The 25,913-nt window shown below is 40.4% G+C and overlaps 1 protein-coding gene across 1 annotated transcript; it reads right to left on the reverse strand.

Annotated features, from left to right (window-relative positions):
* On the reverse strand, nucleotides 1–25,913 carry ptpn9a (protein tyrosine phosphatase non-receptor type 9a). The gene is made up of 13 exons (XM_039808176.1): nucleotides 25,335–25,913; nucleotides 15,248–15,391; nucleotides 11,506–11,595; nucleotides 8,364–8,488; nucleotides 7,801–7,906; nucleotides 6,902–7,012; nucleotides 6,077–6,393; nucleotides 5,439–5,526; nucleotides 5,000–5,069; nucleotides 4,146–4,224; nucleotides 3,772–3,993; nucleotides 2,928–2,992; nucleotides 1–2,573 (listed from the first exon to the last, which is right to left on the reverse strand). The coding sequence occupies exons 1-13, from the start codon at nucleotides 25,365–25,367 to the stop codon at nucleotides 2,383–2,385; spliced, it is 1,641 nt and encodes a 546-aa protein (XP_039664110.1). The 5' UTR covers nucleotides 25,368–25,913; the 3' UTR covers nucleotides 1–2,382.

The following is a 25,913-nucleotide window of genomic DNA, read 5'->3' on the forward strand; positions in this document are numbered from 1 at the left end:
TACGTTGACAGTTTGTATTTAATACAGTATAGCTTGATTCAATACTCAAAACGAATGATAAAGTAATAGGTTATAATAGAACAAATATAAATTTAATGTAGATAACTGTATATCCTGGGTAATTGTATGAATACAGTAGTTGAATATAATAGAAAAATAAAATAGGGCACATTTTGCGTCCATCATTGAAAGGAAAAATAATTCTAAAATCAGAGTGCATGAGGATGGCAGACTTAAAAATGCTTCACTACAAGCAAATTCAATATGAATTCTGTAGCAAAGAACACATTTTTTCTTTCACCCGGCAACAACATAATGCAACGTACAGTATAACAGACATTTTTGTACATGTACTATAATAATGGCAAGATACTGGGACCAGATGAAAGCACTGATTACAACCACAGTCTGTAGAACATAAAGTAACACAATAATAATTATGAGAATAAACTTAAGACAACATTTGTGACTAGTGCCCAAGAAGGACTCTAGGGTGTAGGCACATACTTGTGCATGCTTATCCAGCTAGTCTATCATTAATTTCTGGGTTCCCTGTAAAATCCTCTTGATTTGTCCCAAAAGAGCTCTATGCAGATGTTTACAGTAAGTCCAAAATGTCACTAAATGTTTTATAATTCAGCATTACTAAATTTAACAATCAAGTTATCCCAGCATCACATGCAGATCTACAGATTTAAGTTCTGCGTCATCCCAATGATGACTAATCTCAGAGCACACTGGGAATAGTTATTTAAAAGTGCTAAGACATGATTTGTGTAAAAAAAAAATAATAATATTGCACTACTCATGACTTCTGATGACTTCCACAGATGTTCACAGATGTGCACTTCAATGGCATAGTCACTTTAGACTGCTCTAAATGTGTGTGCATGTGGGTGGGTGCTAACCGATAACTTTCCCACGATCACTAAAGCATGATGGCACTGCTAGTGAGAAAAGGCGGCCATATAGGCTAGACACTGGTCACTGTCTGTACTGCAAGTCAGGAAATCTTAATATTTAGGTGAGATGGAAGGTCAGGCTTTCAGTGGATGAATTTGGAAAATCAAAAACTAAAGAGGAATTCACATGGACAGCAATTTAATTAAAGAGTACAGAGGGGCTTAACAGCCGTTTACAGGCAGGTCATTTTGGATGTGCTTCACCCGTCTCACTGCCGTTCAGGGTTTCTTTTACTAAGGCTGAGGAGAATGCATCATGCAATCTCAAAGGAATACAAACACTTCTTGGCAAAAGACTTTCTGACTAAATCATTTTGATAACCGGTTGAGCAGTTTCACCTCGTGTTCAGCACGACACTCCTGAGACTGGCTCGTACCATCTACGTGACATATACCGTGTGCTAAAAATGCAATAAGCAATATTTCCTGGACACAGGAGGTGTAAAAACTGTTACCTATCAAAAAAAAAACTATTATTGTTGGATGACCGTGGAAATCAAGCTCCCTATTTGGAATAAAAAAAAAGGTGTACTTAGTTAAAGGATCATTTCACCCCAAAATAAAAAATGGTGTCATTAACTTACATCTTGCCCATGTCACTTAAAACTCCAATAAATAAATTTGTACATAAAAAGAAAAAAGCATACAAGTTATTAGCTTCTGATGTTCCATCTTCAGCTCTTTTCAAAACTATTAAATTGAGTTTAGTGCTTAGTTCATGCACCTGACCAAGATACTTTTGTCTGTGTACAGTAATTATGCCTATGGGGCATTTGGCTACAAAAAAAAAAACTTTCAACGGCAGTTTTTTGGCACACAATGGCTAAGTTAACTTTAGCATTTAAGGAGCTTTGACTGAAATACAATAAAAAAAATAAATAAAAAAAAATAAATCACTGTTTTGCAGTCATACAAACTTTGGTGGAGTTTTAACTGATATGGGATGAGTGGATAATGACTGAAGTTTTATTTTGGGGTGAAGTACTCCTTTTAAAAAAGGTCCCCTAAACCACCAGTTTAAAAGTTGCAAATAAATATAAAAAAAGGTTAGTGAACGTAACCGCGATCACTTCACCCAATGTGCCTGACCATACCACAAAACTGCACAACACAAGAGCAGTTTGTTCACGTTACCACGTATTGTCTGAGATATGTTCGGCATAAACAAAATGTCACATTATTGGAAGCGAGAAGGTTATCACACTGAAACATAATGTCAACACTGAAGCCTTTTTTTTTGTCACCGTCTTGTCTTGGTCTGGCTTGTCAAAGAATGGCCTAGTTTAAAAAAGACAGCTTCTGTGAGGAAGATAACTCTCCTGGGTTCACAAATTGGTCACACAACACAGCTCGGGGTTAACAGATTGACTGCAGAAATCTCAGGGCTCATGGATTAATTTGGTAAAGTCATGGCTGAAGCTCACTGATTGGCTGGGAGCAGGCCCTGCCTTTGGGCGTGCTCCAAAATGGCATTGTAGCAGAAGTAGTACTGGTCCGGGGTTTGAATGCTGAAGGCCCTCTGCGTTCTCATGCGTCGCACTGTCTGGCATACATTTAGTGAGCCTACGTCCTGTAACTGGGACAGACAGATGTCCAGGGCACAGAAGGTACCTGCAAACAACGGGACCTCGTTAGCAGCGACACTTTTTAAGAAGGGACAATGAAGCACTGACAGTTATTACTGTCTTAAAAAAAAAAAATAGGCAAATTAAGTCTTTTTGTGTTGAAATTTGGTCTAAACCTTCACAATCTCATCCACTCTGTTACCCATATTACCCGAGCCCTGAAGCTCATAATATACAATTTCACAAAACTTTTTTTCAGTTCTGGAAATATGTGCGTTTAACAAAATAAATATTTTATCTGAAAACAATCTGATGAAGACAATGACAAATGGCAATAGTCGGATGTCAAGCTTTTATTTTGAAAAAAAAAAAAAATATTTATACAATCTCAGGATCTCACCTGTTCTCCCAATCCCTGCACTGCAGTGGACTACCATTGGGCCTTTTGGGGGCCCCCCCCCCCAAACCCCCACCCCCCCCCCCTCCCCCCTCCTCCCTCCTCCCCCCCCCCCCCCAAAAAAAAAAAAAAAAAAACGGGGGAAAACCCCAAAACCCCCCCCCCGAAAGTATTAAAAATAATTTTTTTTTTTTTTTTTTCTTTTTTATTTTAATAAATTTTTTTTAAGGAGCCCAAAAAAAAAAAAAAAATAAAAAAAATTTTTTTTTTTTCAACAAAAAAAAAAAAAAAAAAAAAAAAAAAAAAAAAAAAAAAAAAAAAAAAAAAAAAAAAAAAAAAAAAAAAAAAAAAAAAAAAAAAAAAAAAAAAAAAATATGCTTAGTTTGCACGTTATACTCTTGAAATTTGGATGAAGGAACAGTTTGATATTTTGGGAAATATGCTTACTTGCATTCTTGCCAAGAGTTAGATGAGAAAACCAATACCGCTCTCATGTCTGTACGCTCTATATAAAAATGGAGCCAGCATGCGTTTAGCTTAGCATAAAGTAAAGACTAGAAACAAGCTTGGCTCTGTGCAAAGTAAAAAAATAAAAAATAAAAAATAAATAAATAAAAAAATAACAAGAAAAACACCTACCAGCACCTCTAAATTTGACTAATTAACACTTTGTTTATGCCTGGGCTACATTGCTTATCCTGCTTCCATCTGCCCCACAGAGGGAATATGGATCTCACTATAGCAATTTGTTGGCAAAACTTGAAAAACTGAAAAATATATTGGACTCTACTATACATGTTTGCAACTAGTATGCTTTTTGTTGTTCGTACAAACTGAATATTGTCGCTACATGAAAAACGTCCCCGGTATGCTCTTTCCCGTTGGAATACATGTTCTCGCAGTGTTCCATGGCTGTACCTCAGTGTTGTGCAGTTCGAGGGTGGTGTGGTTGTAGTGGGTGTGGTTGTCCACCCTTTGGTTAACCACTGCCATGTGGCCATAGACCTCCTGTCCCCCTTCCTCCAGAGGCCAATACTGTCCACACTTCCTCCGACTGCCCTCGTCTGTCCTGCAGCACAGAGACAGGACATACTGGATTAAATACATTTAAGTACCACTTCTAATTCAGACTAACCTTAAAAGAGGAAAAACTGACACCTTTTTTTTGACTCAACAAGTAGGAATCATATTTGGCATTTGTTAAAAATCAACCTAAATTACCTGGTTGTCATGACGATAACAAGCACATTTTGCTCCCAGACCATTCTCCAGAAGTCACTGTAGGTCTTTTCCAGTGGTCCTACACAAGTACAACAGGAGATTCAAAGCACATTAAATGACTTCAGTTCAGTCATCAGTGTAATGGGGCATATCCATTTGATTGCATGACAAAGCAGTTTAATAAGCTACTGTTCACGTATACCAAACACTAATAAAAGACATCCATTACTTTTGGACATTTACTGCGCGCGCACACAGAGAGAGAGAGAGAGAGAGAGAGAGAGAGAGAGAGAGAGAGAGAGAGAGAGAGAGAGAGAGAGAGAGAGAGAGAGAGAGAGAGAGAGAGAGAGAGAGAGGGAGAGAGACTGCGGCCACTGCGCTCTAATAGGTGAGCTACCCAGGCGCCCAACTGTTCATTTACTGCTAACAATTCTGCAATCACACCTCAGAGTGCATTGTTGTTTGCACATTCAGTACCTGTGGTCCACCAGCTTATTCTGTCAGTTTGAAAAAGTCTCCCTAGATATCTTCAGAAAATTAGCACTTCACGAAAAAACAACATCACTGTCCATTTGACCTCTTGCCAAGCATACCCACACGGTGATGTTTTACAAAAAATCATTTCAGAACACACACACACACACACACACACACACACACACACACACACACACACACACACACACACACACACACACACACACACACACACACACACACACACACACACACACACACACACACTTTTATTTATTACATGTATCCCATCTATACACACAAATGTGTTTAAGTATCTTTTAACTACTTCAGCCATCCACAGATCATTAACTGAGAATATGTGACAGTTTTCATACCTTGAGTACCAATGTATGCATTCCTCTGTTTATAGCCGTCCATGAAGCTCGCGTTGATGTAGTCTGATCTCTGTGGGAACAAAGTGAAGTTTATAACGTCAGTTCAAGAAAACACTAAAAGGGGAATCGTTCTATGATCTGAATGAGACTGTAGAGCTCAGTTATCTATATGGGCCGGATGGAGTATTTAGTAAACACAACAGAATGGAAAAAATACTCTGGTTGCACTTTCTGGAGAAATACCAGCTAGCCTGTAAATCAGAATACTGGCAGTGTGGCTGCCTTTCAAAATGTTGAAGCTTAGCACATTTCTTGGCATCTGTGAGTAATCATGAACTGGCTTTTTCTTTTGTAACTGTACATTGACTGTAATGTGCAGACCGATAGACAGACAGACAGACAGACAGACAGACAGATTAATAAAAAAAAAAGCACCAACCTCGTTTCTTCTGGCTTTCAAACGAACTCTTGTTTGATCAAGGCACAAGACGTCTCCATAGCGGTTCCTCTCCTGATTGTAAGCTGATCTGTAAACAAATAATACCAACATGTACTAATGACACTACTACTGTAGCCAGCTTGGTAGCCGGATTGATTGTTGTATACAGCCAACAGTGCAAAATCTATACATGACAAAGATAAAATCCTCTCATTTGAGAATCTGAAACCATCAAATTGTTGGCATTTTTGCTTGAAAAGAAATGTTAAAATGATTATCAAACTAGTTGCAGATTAAATTTCTATTAATCGACTAATCAATTATTTGTTTCAGCTCTAACAAAACTGATTATCATTTTGTCTGCCTCTGCTAGTAGTGTGAGCTTGGGTCCACAAGGAATATTCACCCCAATGAACACAAGTAACCTAAACTAGGACAATCATTTTAGAGTGTCACTCTATTGCTCCCAGGTGAAAAGTAAACTAATTCATTGCTTTTACAAAAAGTAATAAGTAAGAGAATTGTGTAATAATTCCTTGTTTTGAGTAATGATCCCACTTTGGTAATTAAACACCAATACTCCAAATGTGATCCCTGAAGTCTGAAGCAGGCGTGTATGCCTGCTGCTGTAAACTCACTGTGCACAATGGAAGGTTCCAGGCGGCGGTTCTTTGCGGAGCTCCTCATACTCTTGATGGATGCCCGAGCGCTGAAGCCTCCCGAGGTGCGTCAGCAGCTCCTGTGGGCGCATGGACTCGGGTCCGGGGACGTGAATGGAAGAGTCTTCCACGGGGATGCCCACCAGCTCGTCCACTGGGTCTACCCGGCCGTTCTGGCCCGCCAGTAGCTGCTGGTTCCAGCTGTAGGACTCCAGAGGCAGCAGGCCGCCGAGGTGCTGGGGGAGACAGTCTCTGGGGAGGTGTTGGCGCAGCTCAGCCATTTTCACCATCTGAACCTGGAGTTAGAAGGCGAAAGGGACCGACAGATGTGATTCACATAGTAAAAAATGTAGTTCACTCTGGCATCCTTTGGTGGAGGGTGAAATTGCTGACAAATAGTATTCTGTATTCTTTTTCCCTTTTTAATGTAAGAGTATTTGTTGGTTGGTTTATTCTTTTTTTTTCATGAATAATCCTAAAACACAATTTACAGAAGACCATCAGGCGACTAAAGAAATCCATACTAATGAAATTCTTCAGGGACTGTGTGGTAGGGTGATGGTGGTGACTCCTGTGTTTCAAGCATTAACATCCCAGGGATATATGAGGCAGCAGGGTGGATAAGTGGTTAGAGAGAACCCCCTAATCAAATCACCACTTGCAACAATCAATGACACTGAATTCCCTGCTCACTCAATATGTGCTACTCCGAATAAACTAAACAGAATTTTTCAAAACTCTTCAATTAGTATCATTGTAAACACGCATTAGAATAAGTATTAGAACATTAGCTCCTCCATTTACCCTCTCCCTAAGTTTCTCCTTGAGAAGCAGGCTGAGCAGATTGTAGGGCACTCGAAACCAAACGGGGGCCCCGACGATCAACACCTTCTTCAGCCTGGCAGGGAACGCCCCCTGGTGGAGAGAGACAGCACAACAAACTACAATTTATATCGGATTCAACAGGATGCATTTCATTCTTCTTTGAAAGTCATGATTTAGACAATTGTGTGCTACTTTGTTGGGTCTGAAATAAAAGTAGTTTATTCTCAAAACACGACTTGGACAGAGCAATCGCAGAAGCTCGCCCTCTTTCCGTTATCTTTCACTTTATATTGTGGTTGTTCTGAATTTGATGAGCACAACTCTACTACAGTCAAATCAATATGTGGGTACAAAATGCATGCCATTCATGCTGATGTGGCCACATAAGTGCCTGTGTTATTTACTCCTTAAAAGCCCAAATCACTTAGAGTGGTGCCTATTTTGTACCTGCAAGTATGCCTACATCTTACACAGCCATGTTGTATGGATTAAATCATTCTGATGCTTGTCAACCCAGTCAGTGAGCCATTCATCTTGCCCTTTGGACCGGCTCGAAATTCTGCGAAGACACCAACCCTGCTTTAATCAATCTGCTTCTTCACAGAATTGAAGACATAACTTTACGGTTATGTATTAACCTGACCCTGGGAAGGAGTGAATCATTTTCAACAATGGCAGATAATTCAACCTACCTCCTTTCAATATACATAGTACGGTTTACAATAAGTAAGTTTACATCCAATCCTGTGAATATTACCCTGTGTATTTCTCAGGACCATGCATCTCATTTCTCAGATATTTGTCTTTGTTTGGCGTTTACAGTACACACATAACATTTGTATGTGTATATATGTAAAATGCAGCACTGTAAGTCCAACCTTGAGCAGGTTGAGGATCTTCTTGCTCAGGTCCAGCTCAAAGTTTGTGTAGTTGGAGCCCGCCATGTCGTAGATGAACACCAAGCCGTTCCTCTGGGTCTCAAAGCTGTGGGTAAACAGACATTAATACTTCTCTGTTAATGTTTTAGACATCCTAACAAACAGGTCAGGTAACAACTAACTTATGCAGGCAAATGATTTTTTTCTTCCAACTCAGGGAATAGACAGCATACTGAAATAGCACTTAGAACTTCAAATACAGTATAGATACCATGGGAGACGGTGAAAGCTGTCTTAATAGTCACATTAAAAGCCAAATTTGGTATTACATGTTCAGGATTCCCTCAAAGAAAACTAACCCACTTGGAAATAAATTGGGTGAAATATTTGGTTTATCTGCACCAGATTCCAATGCTAAAGCAGGACATATTATTCTAGGGCGAAATGGATGCCCAGTATTGATCAGATAACATTTCACCAATAATTTTAAACAAAAATGTTTTTCTATTTTATTACAACTTATTTTATATTCAGACTATCTACCTAAAACCCACAGTCCTCACCTTTCCACGGCCCGATCCAGGAGGTAGAAGAGGGCCTGAAGCACCACATGGTTGCCTGTCTTGTTCGGGTGATGAAGTTTGGCCGTGTACAAGGCAATGGAGGCCCCCGAAGGATCCCGCACACTCTGGAATACACAAAAACAGGTTAACAGGTTATGTCAGCATTCAACCTAGTGTGATCAAATTGCCCCCTTGGTACTACCAACTCAAACTGCACTGGACTGTTGACAATATTACCATTCATATTCATTCAGTTTTCTTTACTTTTTCCTGCATCTCCAATAACTATCATTGAAATTCTCATTAGATGCATGAATGACGATATCTGAAGAAAATGTTACTAGTGGATTGACAGATGTATTTTTCATAGAAGTCATGTGGTACTTTTAGCCACTTGTAGGAGTTAACTGGGCCTGGTTTTAAGTGGAAGCCAAATGGACACTCTGCAAAAATGAAGAATGAACAATGACCACAGGGGGGCACTTAAGTTCATATGCTGGTGACTGGCACCCAGCCCCCCCCAAAAAAAGAAAAAAAAGGGCTGTCAACGATTCAGCAGGAGGTACAATTCTTGTCAATATTGAAAGCTCTTTAATTCCTGAGGAGGGACACAGGACATATGGTCCATGTCAAACCTGATCAGAATTAAGGCTGCTGGTGTCAAGAGAACTTGAGATTCTTCACTTGAATGAAGCTGCTGTCCAAAGACACTTCAGAACCGTCCTCCTCTACTGCCGAGATCTTTAAGTCTCGTCTTAAAACACATTTTTATTCTTTGCCGTATGATTTACTTTAGGGACATTTGTCTAGAAGTGTGTTGTTTGTATGATCATTGTGTCTATATTTTTATTGTCTTCCTTTGTTTTTATAACATAATATATCTTTGTATAGGACTTTGTTCAGCATAGTTTGGTTTTATGTGCTCTATAAATAAATTGACTTGACTTTGTAAGCAAATATGCCTGTGTTATCGGGCATGGGCTGCTAAAAATACCTCAGGCAGGATATGAAGCCCGCTGCTGAGGCTGGAGACCTCCGACGTCAGACAAAAGGATGTGCGGCATCAATGCCACTGTGACACGTCAACAGGGAAGAGAGAAGGGAAATGCAAGAGAGTGGGAGTGTGTGTACTGGAAGTGGTGCATCTTTTATGGTTGCAATTTGGCTGACAAAAGGCTCAATTTATCTGGCACAGGAAATCAATTGGCACGTCAATCAATAACTTGCACCCTTAAAAGACTTAAATCCTCATTATGAGAACTTGCTTTCAAAATTTGTACATTAAAGATGCAGTAAGTAAGTCTTATAAAACTAACTTTCTGTCATATTTGCTGAAACTGACCCTATGTTCCAGTAGAACTACATGAATTATGTATATAAAAAAAAAAAAAAAAAAAAAAGACAGCTCCTCTGGCACCTCCTACAGCCTGTAGTGCCATTGGCAAAATTCCACCGCTCCCGGTCGATTTTCTCCAATCAGGGCCACAGGGGTGGTCTATCTGCCTGTCAATCACTGCTCAGGCACACGCATACATAGCGTTCTCCCCTCCCCCCTCCCCGCGCACGAGCTGCAGAAAGGTTTTCCAAAACTCTAAACTAATGGAGTGGCTTTTCAGAGGTGGTGTGGCTGCAGGATTTTAAAGATCTGAAGAACGATGCAGATGTAGCCACATTTCCTCTCAACAGGTAACATAATTACCATGAATGATTTATCTTTCACTTGGTTATTAGTAGTCAAAAGTCCACAAAGCTACGTTGGTGAGGATGATAGTAACGTTAGCACAGTGGTCGGTCTGATATGATGCTGAAATGGCTAACGGTAGCCTGCTAGTTAGCATCGTTTTACTGTTGGTGAGTAAAGTTAACATTGTGTTGGTGTTTAGTTATTGAACATCTTGTCTGACATGCCGGCAGTTCTGTCAAACTCCGCTGTGTGGGAGGGGCTTAGGAGACGGTTTGGGCTGCAGCAGAAAGGGGGGAGGGACAGAGAAGTTGTCGATGTTCAAATTTGTTGGCAAAGTCCTGGCTCTTCACAATCTTACCTACTGCAGCTTTAAGCCCTAAATCTTGTCAATGAAAAGTGAGCTCCTTTCAAGTTGGGATCCTTTGAAGTATAAGTTACTGACTGATTGATTTCCAAGCTGGTCCAGAAAAACCAACATTTCTGAAAGTTAACACGTGGAAGAAGAAAAACATCCCAACAACAACCCAACAATCGTAAAGTGTTGAATAGGGAATCATTTTGTTAGCCTGAGTAATTCTATTCAGGACAGAACTGAAGCATGTTTAACTGTTACCCCCCACCCCCATCATTCTATCAGAAATGTACTGAAACCAAGAACAGAGTAGCAGCCTTTTACAACAATACTCCCACAAATATGTGATTAATGTGATAAGCAACAGCCGAATTTGAACATTTAAGGATAAGGCTGGTATTATTCTGTATTTTTCTTGTCAACAAATCGTAGTTTTAAAAGAAAGGCTAAGTCATTTCCTAAAAGAGCTGGGCACAGCAGTTTTTAGCAAACATTACGCAGTAGGAGTAAATAGATCTGGGGACTATTTTCAGCTGCAAATTAATACTGATTTGGTGCTCTAGTAAGCATACATGACATCAAGACATTGTATGTGTGATCAAAAAAAACAACAGTACCCATTCATCATAATAATGAAAGAACATGCAACAATCTGTCTCCTTGTTCATGTTTCCAATAGTTGTTGGACAACAGTGGAGGTCTATGGGATGGAGGAATAAGCTATATCAGGCCTTGGACGGACACACACACACACACACACACACACACACACACACACACACACACACACACACACACACACACACACACACACACACACACACACACACACACACACACACACACACACACACACACACACACACACACACACACACACACACACACACACACACACACACACACACACACACACACACACCTTGTCAGAAGGATTAAGTCAATGTTGGTTTTTGTCTTTTCATTTATTTGTTTATAATAAGGAAAATTATAGAATTTTGCCTGCCTTATCCTTAAATTGTTCTGTTACATGTTACATGACATTAGACTGAGCTTTTCCATTTAAGGGATGCCAAATGTAGAGGAGATTAAAAGGACAACCTTACCAACACAGTGAACTTTCCACTGAGCAGCTCCGAGCGCAGAGGTTCTTCCTGAGGCTGAAGTCTGACGATTCCTTCTTTTAGACGCGTTTCCTGAAGAAAACAGAGCACAGCAGGTGAAGTCAGGCTGTGGAGTAACTATAACAGGCAGTCACTTTGAGGTAAATTCCTCTCTGTGAACAATAGAGAATTACCCGCCTGACTTTTCCTGCCAGGAGGATCCCTCTCTGCAAAGTTTCCATTCCTTTTTTCCAACACCTCCAAGGAGGTTGAGTGGGAGTTTCTTGAACAACTTGAAAGAGCCAAGCATGGGAGGTGTCATTTACATTTACGGTTTCTTATTCTTCTGAAATAATACAGGATGAACCTTGCCTAGCTGGAGGAAAAGTAATCAAACCCAAAATAGTTTCCCCATAATTTCAGTTACACTGATTTTAACAGTTTGGTTTTCATAGAGCCTTTTCCATTTGATTGAGAAGACATGTTCTTTTAAGTGTGATTTTTTTGTGTTATTGGTAATGGAGACAAATAAGAAAGAAAGACCACACACACACACACACACACACACACACACACACACACACACACACACACACACACACACACACACACACACACACACACACACACACACACACACACACACACACACACACACACACACACACACACACACACACACACACACACACACACACAACACACACACACACACACACACACACACACACACACACACACACACACACACACACACACACACACACATGTCCTATCAGAGCTCTGCAAATAGACCTAAAGCCTACTGCAAGACATGGACCTGACAACTGAGACTTGTCTCGAGAATGATTGATGACACTGAAACAGTTAAAATGACCTGGGACCAAGGAAATCCACCTACCAGCACCTCTAAAGTTCACCAATATACACATTACATTTTGTTTTAAGATATACGTACAAAATTACACGATTACATGCTTCATTAAAATACAGCTACAGTCTTAGCTGAAACTACTCACGCAGCAGTTACAATAGATGATACTATATACAACACACTGATGTTGTTTCCTGCCAGACCCTACTCGCACGACCAACCGCCTCAGTTTTAATGCCAGCTTGGCCCGTTTGTACGTTCCCCCCCCCAAGACCAAACAAACACTTCACTGGAAACTTTCCCCCTTAGTTTGTTCTGACAAATTACTTGTCCCCGGCCTCGGTCCCGGTGCTGACGCAGCATTAAACCAAGTTAAATGAACTGTGGCGTGGCAGGGGAGACTAAATCCTTCTCAAAGTCACAGTCAAGGCATTCATATACGAGTCGAGTTTATGCAGGCCAACTATTTATTGCAGAAATAAGAACCCACCTTGGTGTTTGAAGCAACATTACTTAAAAACGTAGTAGGTAAAATCCTGCCCTGTCTCGAAGCTATTCAGATCATTAGAGTTAGTGTGAGACGTCTATGAACTTTCAGTGTGCTGCAGTGGGTAAACCCGAGCACATCTGAGCAAATGAACCCCATTTGCATGTTAAGATTTGTCCAGAATTAAATTTACAGCAGTATAGACCATTTAGGGATAAAATGAAGGTTATCCTCGACTTCCTGGTAGTTATTACGTGGCTCGGAGGAGAAGGCCTTGATTATGTTATTATCTAGAGGTTATTTTCAGATCATAAAGTAAATGAGACCTGCAGTATGATCCACAGGCGCTGCCCTAGAGGTTTCATCTTGATCATATTTTTCCGGTTCGAAGGTAATAATATCACCAAGGTCACCAATGGCTATTTCAGTGATATGGAGTGAACAGCCATTTTCACTGCTACGCTGTGGCAGTTGAGAGGCTGATGGCCTCTCAACGTCCTTATAGCAGGATCTTATAGATATACAGCCAGCTGCTATAGACACTCCCACACATGTTTTAAACTTGGTCCAGTTTCAGTTTACTGTTCTCCACAGGGAGGTGGTTAAGAGCAAAGCAAACAAACAGGAAACAAAAAGGAGATCAGAAATGTTTATAGGTGCATAACAGCTATGCCTTTCTATGAAACGCTTAAAAAATGATTCCGAAAATAAATGACCTAATGTACAGAGAAACCACATTCCAAATCTTTGACTTATCAACATTAGAAATATTATATTAATAATATCTATCATTGTGTTAAATATTGTTTTGCATGCAGGCCCAACACATCCTTCCCTGTCAAACTTTATGTTCCTCCTAATTTAATCTAACCTCATCAACTCATAACCTCAGCTGTACCAACCAATGAGCTTTTCTGATGACAATGCAATACTTATTTTGCCATAAGCTCAAAGCTCTCTGGTGTGTGTGTGTGTGTGTGTGTGTGTGTGTGTGTGTGTGTGTGTGTGTGTGTGTGTGTGTGTGTCTCTCCAGGTTTTTGGTGCATCTGTTTAGGCGATCTCTTGCTTGGCAAGGGCTTTTGAAGACATTTGGTAAATGAAAAAGGCCTTGTGTTACTGTGCTGTGGGTGTGGTAAAGATGCTCTACAACATGACCTTCACCTTTCTACCTCTGGACCAACCTGTATCTTTGTGTTGTTAGATTCTTTGTCCAAAAAAAAAAAGGCCCTTTAATACATTTGCATGTTGACCTGATTTTATTCATTTTGCAACAGGTCATCAGTTATTTCTTCCCTTATCTGAAATAATCACAATAAGTAGTAAACTGCAGTTAGGTGTCAGAAGCAACTTTGCAGTTGTGTTATAGTCATCCAGACAAGCAGTTAATATAATACAAGTGGTTCTGTGGAAATAACGGAAATACTATTCAGTATAATGAGATAATTGTTCCAACGTGGGTGTAGATTCTTTTGATAACGTTGAAACTAAAAAAGTGTTGACTGACGAGATAGATAAGTTTCTAAATTTAGGTTACAGAAAACTGGAAACTATGTTTTTACCAAAACAACAGAATTCAACAGTTAAAGCTTGAGATGAGCCAACGCATCAAAAACTATTTCTTCGTGACATTTGCCTCCTCTGGCTCTGTTATAGCTTTCCAATTGGCCAACAATGTTAAAGCAAGCGACTTTGGGCTTTTGTTAACTTAGTTTGAACCTGTTGACAGAAGCCATAGCTCATGCCATGAGCATCACTGTCACGAGGTCTCCCTAAATCATGACCTCGAGCTCGGCCGAGAAAAGAGACAAAAAAAAGGTAAAAGTTTTTTATAAAAACACCCGTTAGCACAGAGTAATGACACTAGGCTAATGTAGGTCTTTTTTTTGGGCTATGTAACATTCACATTAATGGACAGGGGAACTCCAATACTTGAAAGTACAACCAAAATGTGTATAGGCTACAGTATATCCAAAACTAACATATTGGTCTCATTTGCAAATTTCAGAAGCATAAAAACTTAAATTGAAACTGGTAAAGTCTAAGACTAAAGCTTGATATTACCAAAATTAGTTTTGACTATATTTTGTGACCTGATGTGCAGTTCATAGGTGTTTATAAAGAGATAATAGTGTGAACTGCCCACTTAGTTAGCTAATTAATATGCTAACATTTAACATTAAATATCACTTGCAAAATCCAACGCCCACATAGGGAGTGCACAAACTTCCTGTGTCTACTGGATTGTATTTAGATGGACAAGTTGTTCACTATGTAAGAGATGATGACTTCCAAGAGGGTGCTATGTCACCACTGCTCTGCTGTTGTATATACATAAGCAGCTGCAAGTTAGTTTGAATCTAAAGGATTCTCTGGTCCCTTCTTACCCTGTAGCTGTGGAATAGCTCGATGGCTCGGAGGACGTCAAACTTGCGAGCCATGAGGAACTTGACGGCCAATTCCCTGGACAGTGGTGACACTCCATGCTGACTGGTCCACTTGTTGATTTCCTCCAGAAACTGCCTGGTAGCCTGAAACAGACACAGATGTGGTCACAAACTTTGTATTCCATAATCGAAGGGTCAAACAGCAAGGAAGTGGAACTAGGCTTTAAACTTCATACATCCTCACAACAGCCTCACAGAATATTTGACACAATTTTAAGGCCTGGTAAGAAATCTATGATAATGTTTCATGTGCTGTTGTATAGTCTGCTCACTGAGTGCATTTACATAATGTATATACCGTACACAGGGAGGTACAAAATTAAATGTGTGAACTATAATTTGTGCAGCCAACCTAAAGTTATTCCTCATTTCTGCTGGTTCATCTCGTGTGTTAACCACAGCTATCTTGGGGAAAGTTTTGGCACTTTGTAAAAAGCCACGAAGGAACCAAATAAAATGAAAGCTGCAAGCAGCGTTGGACGGGCCCTCGCTCCTCTGCGCGCGTCGGGGTTACAGGCGGACACCGATCCTTGCGGCCATGCATTTGCGCTAAACACTCAAAATGGCTGCCGTGGCTCTGCCACACCATTTGACGAAAAGTTTTGCTTTTAATCACTTTTCACCTTTAAGGTGTTGAGATGGTACACACCAAATTTGAAGTCCATCGGATGAAATCTGTAGGAGGAGTTCGTTAAAGTATAGCATCTATAGTTTTGGGACTACTTCTGTTTGCCACAAGGGGGCGCTATGACTTTGAGTCAATATCAGCCTTTATTTGTCCTCAGGGTTGGACTCTTATGAATCATGAAAAGTTTTGAGCCAGTTGGACAATGTACACTCAAGTTACACCCACTTCCTGTTTTCGATGGCGAAACGCACAAAATGGCCGCCCCACCACGGCTATGCCCTATGACGAAAAGTTTCTTTTAACAACTTTTCATCTCAACGGTCTTAAGATGGCACAGACCAAATTTGAAGTTGATCAGATGAAATCTCTAGGAGGAGTTAAAGTACGACATGTGGAATTGGCCAAAATCACACCAATTTTGACCTTTCAATTCAAAATGGCGGACTTCCTGTTGGGTTTAGGGTATGGCTCCAATGAGCTTTTTTGTACGTCTTGACATGCTACATATGTGTACCACGTTTCGTGAATCTATGTTAAACGCACTGCAGGGGCTCCATTTTTTAAGTTTTGTAGGGGGCACTAGCGAGCCATTTTTTTGTGCGCCTATTCCCGAAACCCTTGAAATACGTACATTTTCACCAGACTTGAATTTTGGTGAGTTTTTGAGTATGTTAAGCCCCTCAAAAAGGCAATTAATTTGCTGGAAGAAAGAAGGAATAATAATTCCTTCAGTTTCAATAGGGCCTTCGCCGCTGTCGGCGCTCGGGCCCTAAAAATCAAGTAAAACTGAGGAGTGACACATTTAAATTGCAGTATGTAGATGAACAGGAAATTTTGTTAAGTAAAAAAAAATTATATATCTTCCAGTTCAGAGCGAACAATGTTCACAGTTTTTTATAAAGGAAGTGCAAAAGAGGGGAAGAAGCTGGAATCTTGCTGAACTGGTGTTTATCACATGAAGCTGCAATAATGACAGGGCAACATACTTATAGTTTTAATAGTACTTGGCAGTAGAACCAGTAATGTGTAGTTGTTGAGTGCTGAGATATCAACTAATAAAGTAGTTCTTTATTGATAACAAATGTTTGGTGAAAGGATGACCCTAATGGCAATGAAATTAAAAGGGTTTTAGGTTTGATTTGTGTCCGATTTCTTCTCCAGGAAGAAGATGATTTATTGGCCATTACACTTTGTGATGGTAAAGCTTGCACATGTGCATCTAGGATGTAGATGCTAATTTGTTTTGTGTGAAATCTGGCTGCAGCCACAGGAAAGAACACTATAAGAGCAAAGCGGAAAAGAGCTTAAAAATGACGACATTAAGATGTATTACTGGTGATTATGTGGCATTAATTAGACTCCCATATTAAATAAAAACAAAAAAACTTAGTGAGACAACTGAGTGTTTGGTCTTTACTATTTAGTTTCATAGTAATTTTTTGTGAGATTTAAATATTAAGTTTTGAAGCTTATATCAGGTATTCACAAAATCAAATGTAGCGTATATTAAACCTACTTTTTCAGCCACTTGGGGCCAGTGGAAACAACTGACATTATTTACTTTGTAAGTTGATAAAATATCAGCGTTAGCAAACAGTTGCTTATTTACACATCCAGCAGACACTACAGCAGCATTCATTTGGAGATATAAGTCCAATATTCACTGGTCTTTTAGCTCTTTTTGGGTCTCCACCAACTCACCAAATCTGGCTCTTTAGCCACTAAATGTCCCGCATATTCACCAGCTAGTCACTAATAGAGTCTGGATAGGGCCGAATTTTTCTGTCCGAGCCCGGCCCGCGTCCGACAGAGCCGTGACTGAACCCGGCCCGAGCGGCATTAAGAAATTTGTGTCCGAGCCAGACACAGTTAAAATCTAATTTTTTTCCTCATACTAATGACACATGTAGGTTGTACGTTGTACATTTTTGTGTGGAAAGTCCGCTTTTATTAAGCAACGGTAGGAAGGCATTCGCAAATGTCAACAGATGAGTGCATCAGCGCCCACCCGGGGCAACAAGCGCACGTTAAAATGTTAATGTGTTAACCTTTCCTGCTCGCTTCGTTTACGACCGTGATCAGAAAACCAGGGGAGACTTGTTACCTCCAGGGCCGACGTTATAAAATGAATACCGTCGGGGTTAAAATCCCGTTTCTGGTGAGCAAATGAATGAACTTGGCTTTCAGTCTGGGGTTTATTTCGGACACCGGACACACTGTGTACAAAACTTAAACTTTTATTCCACCAACTCTGCTCTGGTTGCATACAACAAGTCTGCTTCCTCTTTCTCTATCTCTCTTCTGCCCACTTACCACACACACCCACATGCACTGAGCTCTCTTAAAAAGGAGCAGCAGCACCATTTTACAACAAATGCCTTATCGTGCTGATGTGACCGAGCCCGACCCGAACATCATTTCTAAATATTTGTCTGAACCATCGTCCACGTTTCCATGCCTTAGTCACTAACTGTGTCCGTCTGCCATTTGGTGCTGGGAGGTAGCTTACTGTCTGTTTTTAGAGCTTGTCCACTGAAAACAGCTACCTGCTGTGGCCGAAAATGTGCTAGTGGCACATAGATAAAGATTTCCTTGCTTACAAAATGTGGTTATTTGTTAATTTTTTTTTTTAAATCAAAATAATCGTAGACACTGGTTCAAATCTTAAAAAAAAATAAATAAATAAATACATTAAAATTGATATCATACACTGCACTTGTAATTTGGAAAATGCGTTTACCATAAAGGCCTTCCACCAATCTTACAAATAACTTATGCATTTAGCCAGCAGTCTTTCAGAGGCTTCCTGTCCTCCCCTCTGCTCTTATTATACACTCCCTAAGGATCCCACCCCCACCACCCTCAGCACCCGCAGAGTTAGCGAGTCAGCACCCAGTGAATCGTCAAAAGGCGACACAGGAGGCAATGAAAGCTCACACTTTAAACACAGGGTCCCACTTCTCTTGTGAGGCACAGCAGCGGTGGGGCATGCATGGGAGACAGGAAGTCAAGTTCTGGGAGTCCACAGCGCTTTAGTAATACAAAACGATCACTGACGAGCGCTGAGCCTCGAGACAGGATGCCACTGTCTCTCCTCAGGAAAGCCAGTGCTTTCACAGACAGGAGGGCCTGCAGCTTCTGCTCTGTTCAGATGCTTTAACATGCAAGGGATGAGGGATGATTGCACCTGACAGGGCTGAGGTCGTTTCATATCCGATTCACATGGCGAGGGGTGTTAATCTGTGTCCGGAGCTTTTCAGTGCAGTACAGAATGGATCTCTGATTATTATCGGAGCGGATTCCACAATATTGGCATACAATATTGACATTTAAAACATAAATTGACTATTTTTCAGACCTCAGAACTATGAACGGCACATTACGAGCCTACAATGACATATGTTACAGGGAAAACTGGGTGTATTACCATGACAGAACAGTTCCAAATAGAAAACTCTACCTATACTTTGTGTTAGCATGGGTCTCTTTTCAGTCAACTTTCTACTATACCATCTTATGTTTGACTTTTGGGAAAAGTAGAAAAGTTTTTTACCAGGTCATGTCTTTTTTTTTCCAGAAAATAGAGAGCTGTGACACCATCTGTCTGTGAACACCAGACTAAAACCCAAGGGGGTAAGCAAGCGTCCACAAAGCGTAGCTCCTATGGAGCCATTTTGTTGCTATCAAGCGATCACCTGCCGTTAGCATCCCATTGACTGCCATTCATTTTGGCGCCACTTTGACAGCGAATAACTTTACATCAGAAGCGTTTAAAGACTTCATTTGTCCATTGTTTATTTCTAAAGAAACAACAATGTATAAAAGGCTCCATTACCTTGTATCTCACATTATGGCTCTGTAGCAGACATTTTTGTAAAATTAGGCTAACGATTGTGTCATAACCACGCGACTTACTGTTGCATAGTAGAGGAATTACCGCACAGTACAGGAGAAGCTCGCAGGCAGTTTCGACTTATATTAGCCGTTTAAGTTTAATTACTAATGTTAACTAGCATTTTAGTTAGCAATAATTAGCCTGTGTCTATGTTATCTCCTTATATATACACACACACCTACGCTCTCCGTCTCTGCAAGATTGGAAATGATTGAGATTTCTCTTGGCACAGCTACCAGAAGACTTCCAACTTTCAGACAGGTTGCACACGTCACATCTACGTAATCAAGCTCAGTTGGAGTCTGCGCAGTAACGCTCAGCCATCACCGGAAAAGTGCTTCTAATAGCCTTCACTGGTCTCCGTAGAAAACAACGGCGTCACTTTGTCCACTTGTTTAACTATCTATGCTAAAACCAGCCAGAGCATCGACTGGGAAAGGGTCAAAATCATTGACCAGGAGCCAGTGGACAGCCAGAGAAAGATCAAGGAAGTCATCCACATCCCTTGCCAGAAACCATCTTTGAACATACGATCGCATGTTATTATATAAGGGTTCAACGTCCGTTCTGCAGCTTAGCCAGCTCCATTCCAGAAGACAACCAAGAAGTAAAGACATGTTCCACAAAATGTATTTTAACATCTCTCCCTTTATTACATTTTCTTTGGGTCACTAGGTGTACTCACCTTTTTTTTTCAATATCTAAGGAGTTTAGTGGCTGTACAATTTGTTGCAATTGATCTGGTGGAAATCACAAAGGAGATGATGACTCAGGGCTTCAGACAATAAACGACAGTGGCTGACTTTCTGACTTATATCTTCTGTCCCCTAAAAGTGAGTTTTGTTCAGGTTGCATCAAGCTGGAATGGGACAAAAATCAAGTTCTGTCAACTTGGTAAACACGACAAATAGAAAAAGACTAACGACGGGAGATACTGTAAAATTATTTACAGCGAGAACTGCAGTAAGACTAATATATGTCAACAAATACATTAAATCTGGAGTTACTTTAGAAAATGTAGTTGGTGAAATGGTTAAACAAGGTTTTCTTCTGAAGAAAATAAAGTTTTTGTTTCCGTACTTTGTTCAGTGGATTTATTATTATTATTATTATTATTATTATTATTATTATTATTATTATTATTATTATTATTATTATTATTACTACTACTTTGCTTTACCAGATGAATAATCACATTTCTTGGTACGGCCCTTTAACATGAATTCCATCAAATGTGGGCCGTCTGCTCTTTGTTGTTGCACTGTGAAGCGTTAATCCTTCAGGGCAAAGACAACTTCCTGTCAGATTGCTGTCAGGTACAGTACACTCGGGTTTCCAAGATTTCAATGGTCTGACAGCTGCTCTCTCTCTCTCTCTCTCTCTCTTAGCCTTTTAAGGAGAGCCTGCCAACTCCAGGCAGTGACCCTCTGTTCCTGGAGAAGCCAGTCTTGTTTGGTTTTTCTGCACTAGGGCCATATCCGCCAGAGTGGAATTTGAGGATGAACCAGTTTGTTTTCATGATAGCACACCAGACTGCATTGGAAGACTCACTGCGGAAGAGTGACCTATTCAATTCCTGAAAGATGCATAAATATTTGCTTGACTTGCTCCAGTTCTGATATGGCGAGATAGGTTTTCCTCAAAGTTCTTGAAACACTTATTTCTGGCTTAAACTGCCGGACATACATTTTTAAACAGATTGACAAGTCGGTTTGGAGAAGTACAGAATTAGTCTGTATGTAATCACAAGTCTTTATATTTTACTGGTTCAGCTGTCTTCATGTCCTGAGTTTGTCGTTCTCAAATGCTGAGTGAAACATTTAAACAATAAACAGCTGACATTACATAATCCAGTTTGCTGTCAGGGGTTGTTCATCGGTGGTGTTGACAATGACTGTCGATAACTAATTGATTAGGTTCACTAGGTTAGGAACATGCGGTGCTGTGAGTTAGTGAATTAAGTTGGTTCTTTGCCAACCAGCCCTACAAACAAGTCCATGGGTCAAAACAGGTTGGGGACCCTGACCAAGAGAACTATGTCATCAGAAAACAACTGCTGCCACACAGAGACGAGGGCCATGTCAGAAATCACTTTTATTTACTCATTTACAACTCCCTAGTAAATGACAATATACACTCAGAAGTCTGCAGATTGCTTGTTTTGTCTGACCAATAGTACGGAACCCAAAAGATATTCAGTGACCTATCACAAAAGACTACAAAAACCAGGATTCATTCATATTTGACATGCTGGAACCAGTGAATTTGTAGCATGTTTGACTAATCGAGTCAGCTCTACATGATTTGTCAAATAGTCTTTAAAAACAGTTTCTTGAATTTCCAGAAGATTTTGATCATTTGTTCAAAACTACTTGTACTGTGATAGATTGTATCCATATTTCCAATCACTAATACAACTCTATAGACCATCCTGATGATGCACATTTTGAGTTATTAATACATGTAGCCTAAATCATTTTTTATTAATAGCTGAATTCCATTTTAATGTGTCAGTGCCAGGGCAATGGCATTGTACATGCTGGCTTACTGGCACACAAATGGATTTTTTTTAAATTGTTTTACTTACATCATAATCCTTTGTTACAGGAATTGGCCATTAATGTCCAAGTATTGACATACTGTCCACTGTATTCACATTCCAGCCAGAAGGAGTTGTTTGTCTCCAGAAAAAGACACTCTATTGAAGGGTTATGGAAAGTTGTAGGGGGTTACTGCAGTGTCATGATTACACCTTGATCAGACAGAACTACTGCATTTTCTTTATTATTATATTTAAAAAAATAAAAAAAGGATTTATGGCTGCCCTTGACATTGTCTGTCCAGAATCTATCTGATTACAGATGCAATGCTAATCTATTTACAAATGTATGACTGCTGGTGCCAAGCAGCTTTGCTTCACTTCAGTGAGTGCAATTTGGCACGAGTCAATACCAAAACAGGAAGTCAATGACGTCACTCTCTCCCTATTCCCCAATTTCTCCACTCCACTGCTTCCTGGGAGTAGACTCACACACACAAACACAGGCACACAACACACACATTTTCTCTGAAGCACATGATAGACGCACACAAACGCACTCTGTAACTCATAAACTCCCCCTTCCCCCGAGTCCTGTGGAAATGCTTTTAACAGCTGCCTTTAGAATGAAGTTCCACACTACACTCGTGTATGCTCCCGAGAGAGCCACCCTGCCTCACACACACGCACATACACCACACACACACACACACACACTCCACCCAAACACCCCCCACAAGGCTGTGGATGTAATGAGGGCGTCCGGTACCCTAGCGGGGGCCCTGGCTCACACAGGAAATGGAGTAGCCAGATATGGCTTTCTTCTCGCCAGATGATGAGAGGAGTCAGCGGGAAGAGAAGGCATGCACGTGACCAAAGCACCAAAGAAGAAGACTCGAATAAATCATACATAGATTCAAAATCTAGATATTGCACTGATTAGTATTCCCCCACAGTAACTGTTCTTTAAGAGCAAAACAAAAAATTTTACAAAAACAGTATCTAGTCTATTTGCTCATGTTGGATTTCTTATGGTTGGTACCAGTTATTGCCAATATAGCTTTGACTGGTCAAATGTAAACTACAAACTACAATTTACACTCAGTTGCCAGTTTATTAGATAGGCCTACACCTAACTTAAAAACGTATACAGTCTGATACAACAGTCCTGCAATAAATCCAACCTTCATGAAGGTTATAATGTTCAGTTTAGTAGAAACTGTTTCAGAGAGGTGTTGATTTAACTTTAAGGTTTACCCTCATTGATGTAAATGAGGTGTACAAAATATTAGAGACACCTCTCTGTATTACACAATACAAATAAACAGCCTCCAAAACAGACCATAAAGTTGAATCAACACAAACTGCTACAACAACTATAGTCTCGCTTTGCCAGACCTTCCTCCAAAGCGCGCTGAAGCAGGGTCTGGCTACTCCACATAGCATTCAGGGATGGGAGGAAAACGTGCTGTGGTTTAATGGCATTTCTTCAAACCAATCGGAATCATCATGGGCGGTGCTAAACTCCGCACAGAGCCACTGCAAAAATAGTCGTGTGAGAGAAAACTCAGATTGGACAGATAGTCTAGCTAGCTGTGTCAATTTACCATGCAGAGATTGTAGGAGCAGTTAACCATAGTCCTCATAAATCCACAAAATTATAAACTGACTTCGGGCAAGTAGAATTGTTTTTCACTTGCCCGTAACATTGAACCCTGCTTCATGAAGGTATGGATTTATTGCAGGACTGTTTTATTAGACTGCATTACTTTTAGCTAGGTGTACCTATAAACCTGCCACTGTGCATATTTAGAGTATTCTAATAAATAGTAGTTTAGCAATTTAGGTTTAGCTGGAAAGATTCAGATTTAGTCTATTAATCACAACAGTAAATCAATAGCCTGTTTGACACCAGACCCTTCTCAGAGATAATCTCAAATTTGCCAGAAGTTCATCAGGGTTTTCCCAGGCTAGTAAATCAAGCCTTCAGGGCATGAATCCATGAAGCATAATACAGGTACTTAAACCTAGAGCTGAAGCGATTATTCAATTATTCGATCAACAGAAATCGGTTCATCTGCAACAGTTCCATCAATCACGTAAGTAATGAAGTAATAAAGTAGTCATTTTTCACAAAGGCCAAAACATTCTACAAATTGAACTAAATAACTTTGGACTGTGAAATCAATTTTAAACACATACAACTTAAAACATATAAAGCCAAGTGATGATGACTTGACAAAACAGTATAAAATCTATATTAAGATATATGTTTAGCCAGTAACTTACAGTTACTATTTATATTCAGGCATGTAACAAAAGGAAAACTTGTCAAAACTGAGTTCACCGCTTTTTAATGGGGTACATACTTAAACATCTCACATTATAAACTCTTCTGTGCTTTGATAAGTCCACCAAATAAAAAAGGAAAATGCATTTCCTATCATTGAAATTGGACTGAATGTGTGAATGTTTACCCGGTTTTTCAAAGCCACGTTACTAGCATGAGAGTTTAAACGAAGTTTCTACTGTCTACATTTCTGAATGACCCAAATGTGTAACCAGACAGCGTTTCCAACTCTTCCCCCAAACCCGTTCCCGGTGTAATATCACGGTCTGTGCCCACGAATAACCAACTCTTAAAGACCCCGGAATGAATAGCCTATTTTACATCTGTGGAGGCTGATAAAGGCAAGCTTGGCATGTTTCGCAACACTTTAAGCTTATAGCCGCCGGAGAGGAACTGACAGTGATGCAACGAGAGCAATAAAGCGCCAGAAATCGATACAATATTTCCGCTCCGCATTCAGGACCATTTCGCAACAAATCCATTGCGCACTGCCATCGCCACTCGCCGCGGTGCGCTCAGGGCTAATATACCTCCAGGTAGGGCCGAGGCTGGGGCATTTAGGGCGACGAAACACAGAAAGCAAGACGTGTAAGCATAAAGACTCTTAAGGCCTACCTGTTCTTCCTCCGCCGATAAAGTAGCTGCCATGGTCCCCGTCAGTTCTCCGATCACCTTTTACCGAGACCCGTCCTTTTCGTGAAGTGGAAGACGACAGAGATGTACGGTGTGTCTACCCCTCGTGTAAAAACGGGGTTTAGGGGTTGTCCCTCTAGCTCAAAGTTGACGGCATCTGAATCGCTTCAGTATGAGCAGAATGTTTCTTTTCTCTTGATAACCTACTCTTGGACTGCGAGACACACAGGCCAACTAAGCCTGAATCTGCCACCCAAACTAGATAGAAAAACCCGCTGATGTTGTATCAGATTTCACCGAGGAGAAGAAAAAGAGGACAGGGAAGAGGAAAAAAATGCACTCGAGCAGCTAGACGATCGAGGCTTTGTTTCGGCTCGATAATAACTGGGTTCAGACCATGATCTGCTGCTCAACCTAACACAGATCAGAGGACTGCAGCTGCTCGCTGACTTCTCCATGCCATGAATTGCAAGTTTTTAGCCCTGAACGTCGCTTTTATGTTGTGAGGGAGACACACGCACAGCCCTGAACAGTGAGAGAGATTGGAGGCTTTCTTTCTGC

The sequence above is a fragment of the Perca fluviatilis genome, chromosome 8, assembly GCF_010015445.1.
Source record: "Perca fluviatilis chromosome 8, GENO_Pfluv_1.0, whole genome shotgun sequence".
In the NCBI taxonomy this organism is placed as follows: domain Eukaryota; kingdom Metazoa; phylum Chordata; class Actinopteri; order Perciformes; family Percidae; genus Perca; species Perca fluviatilis.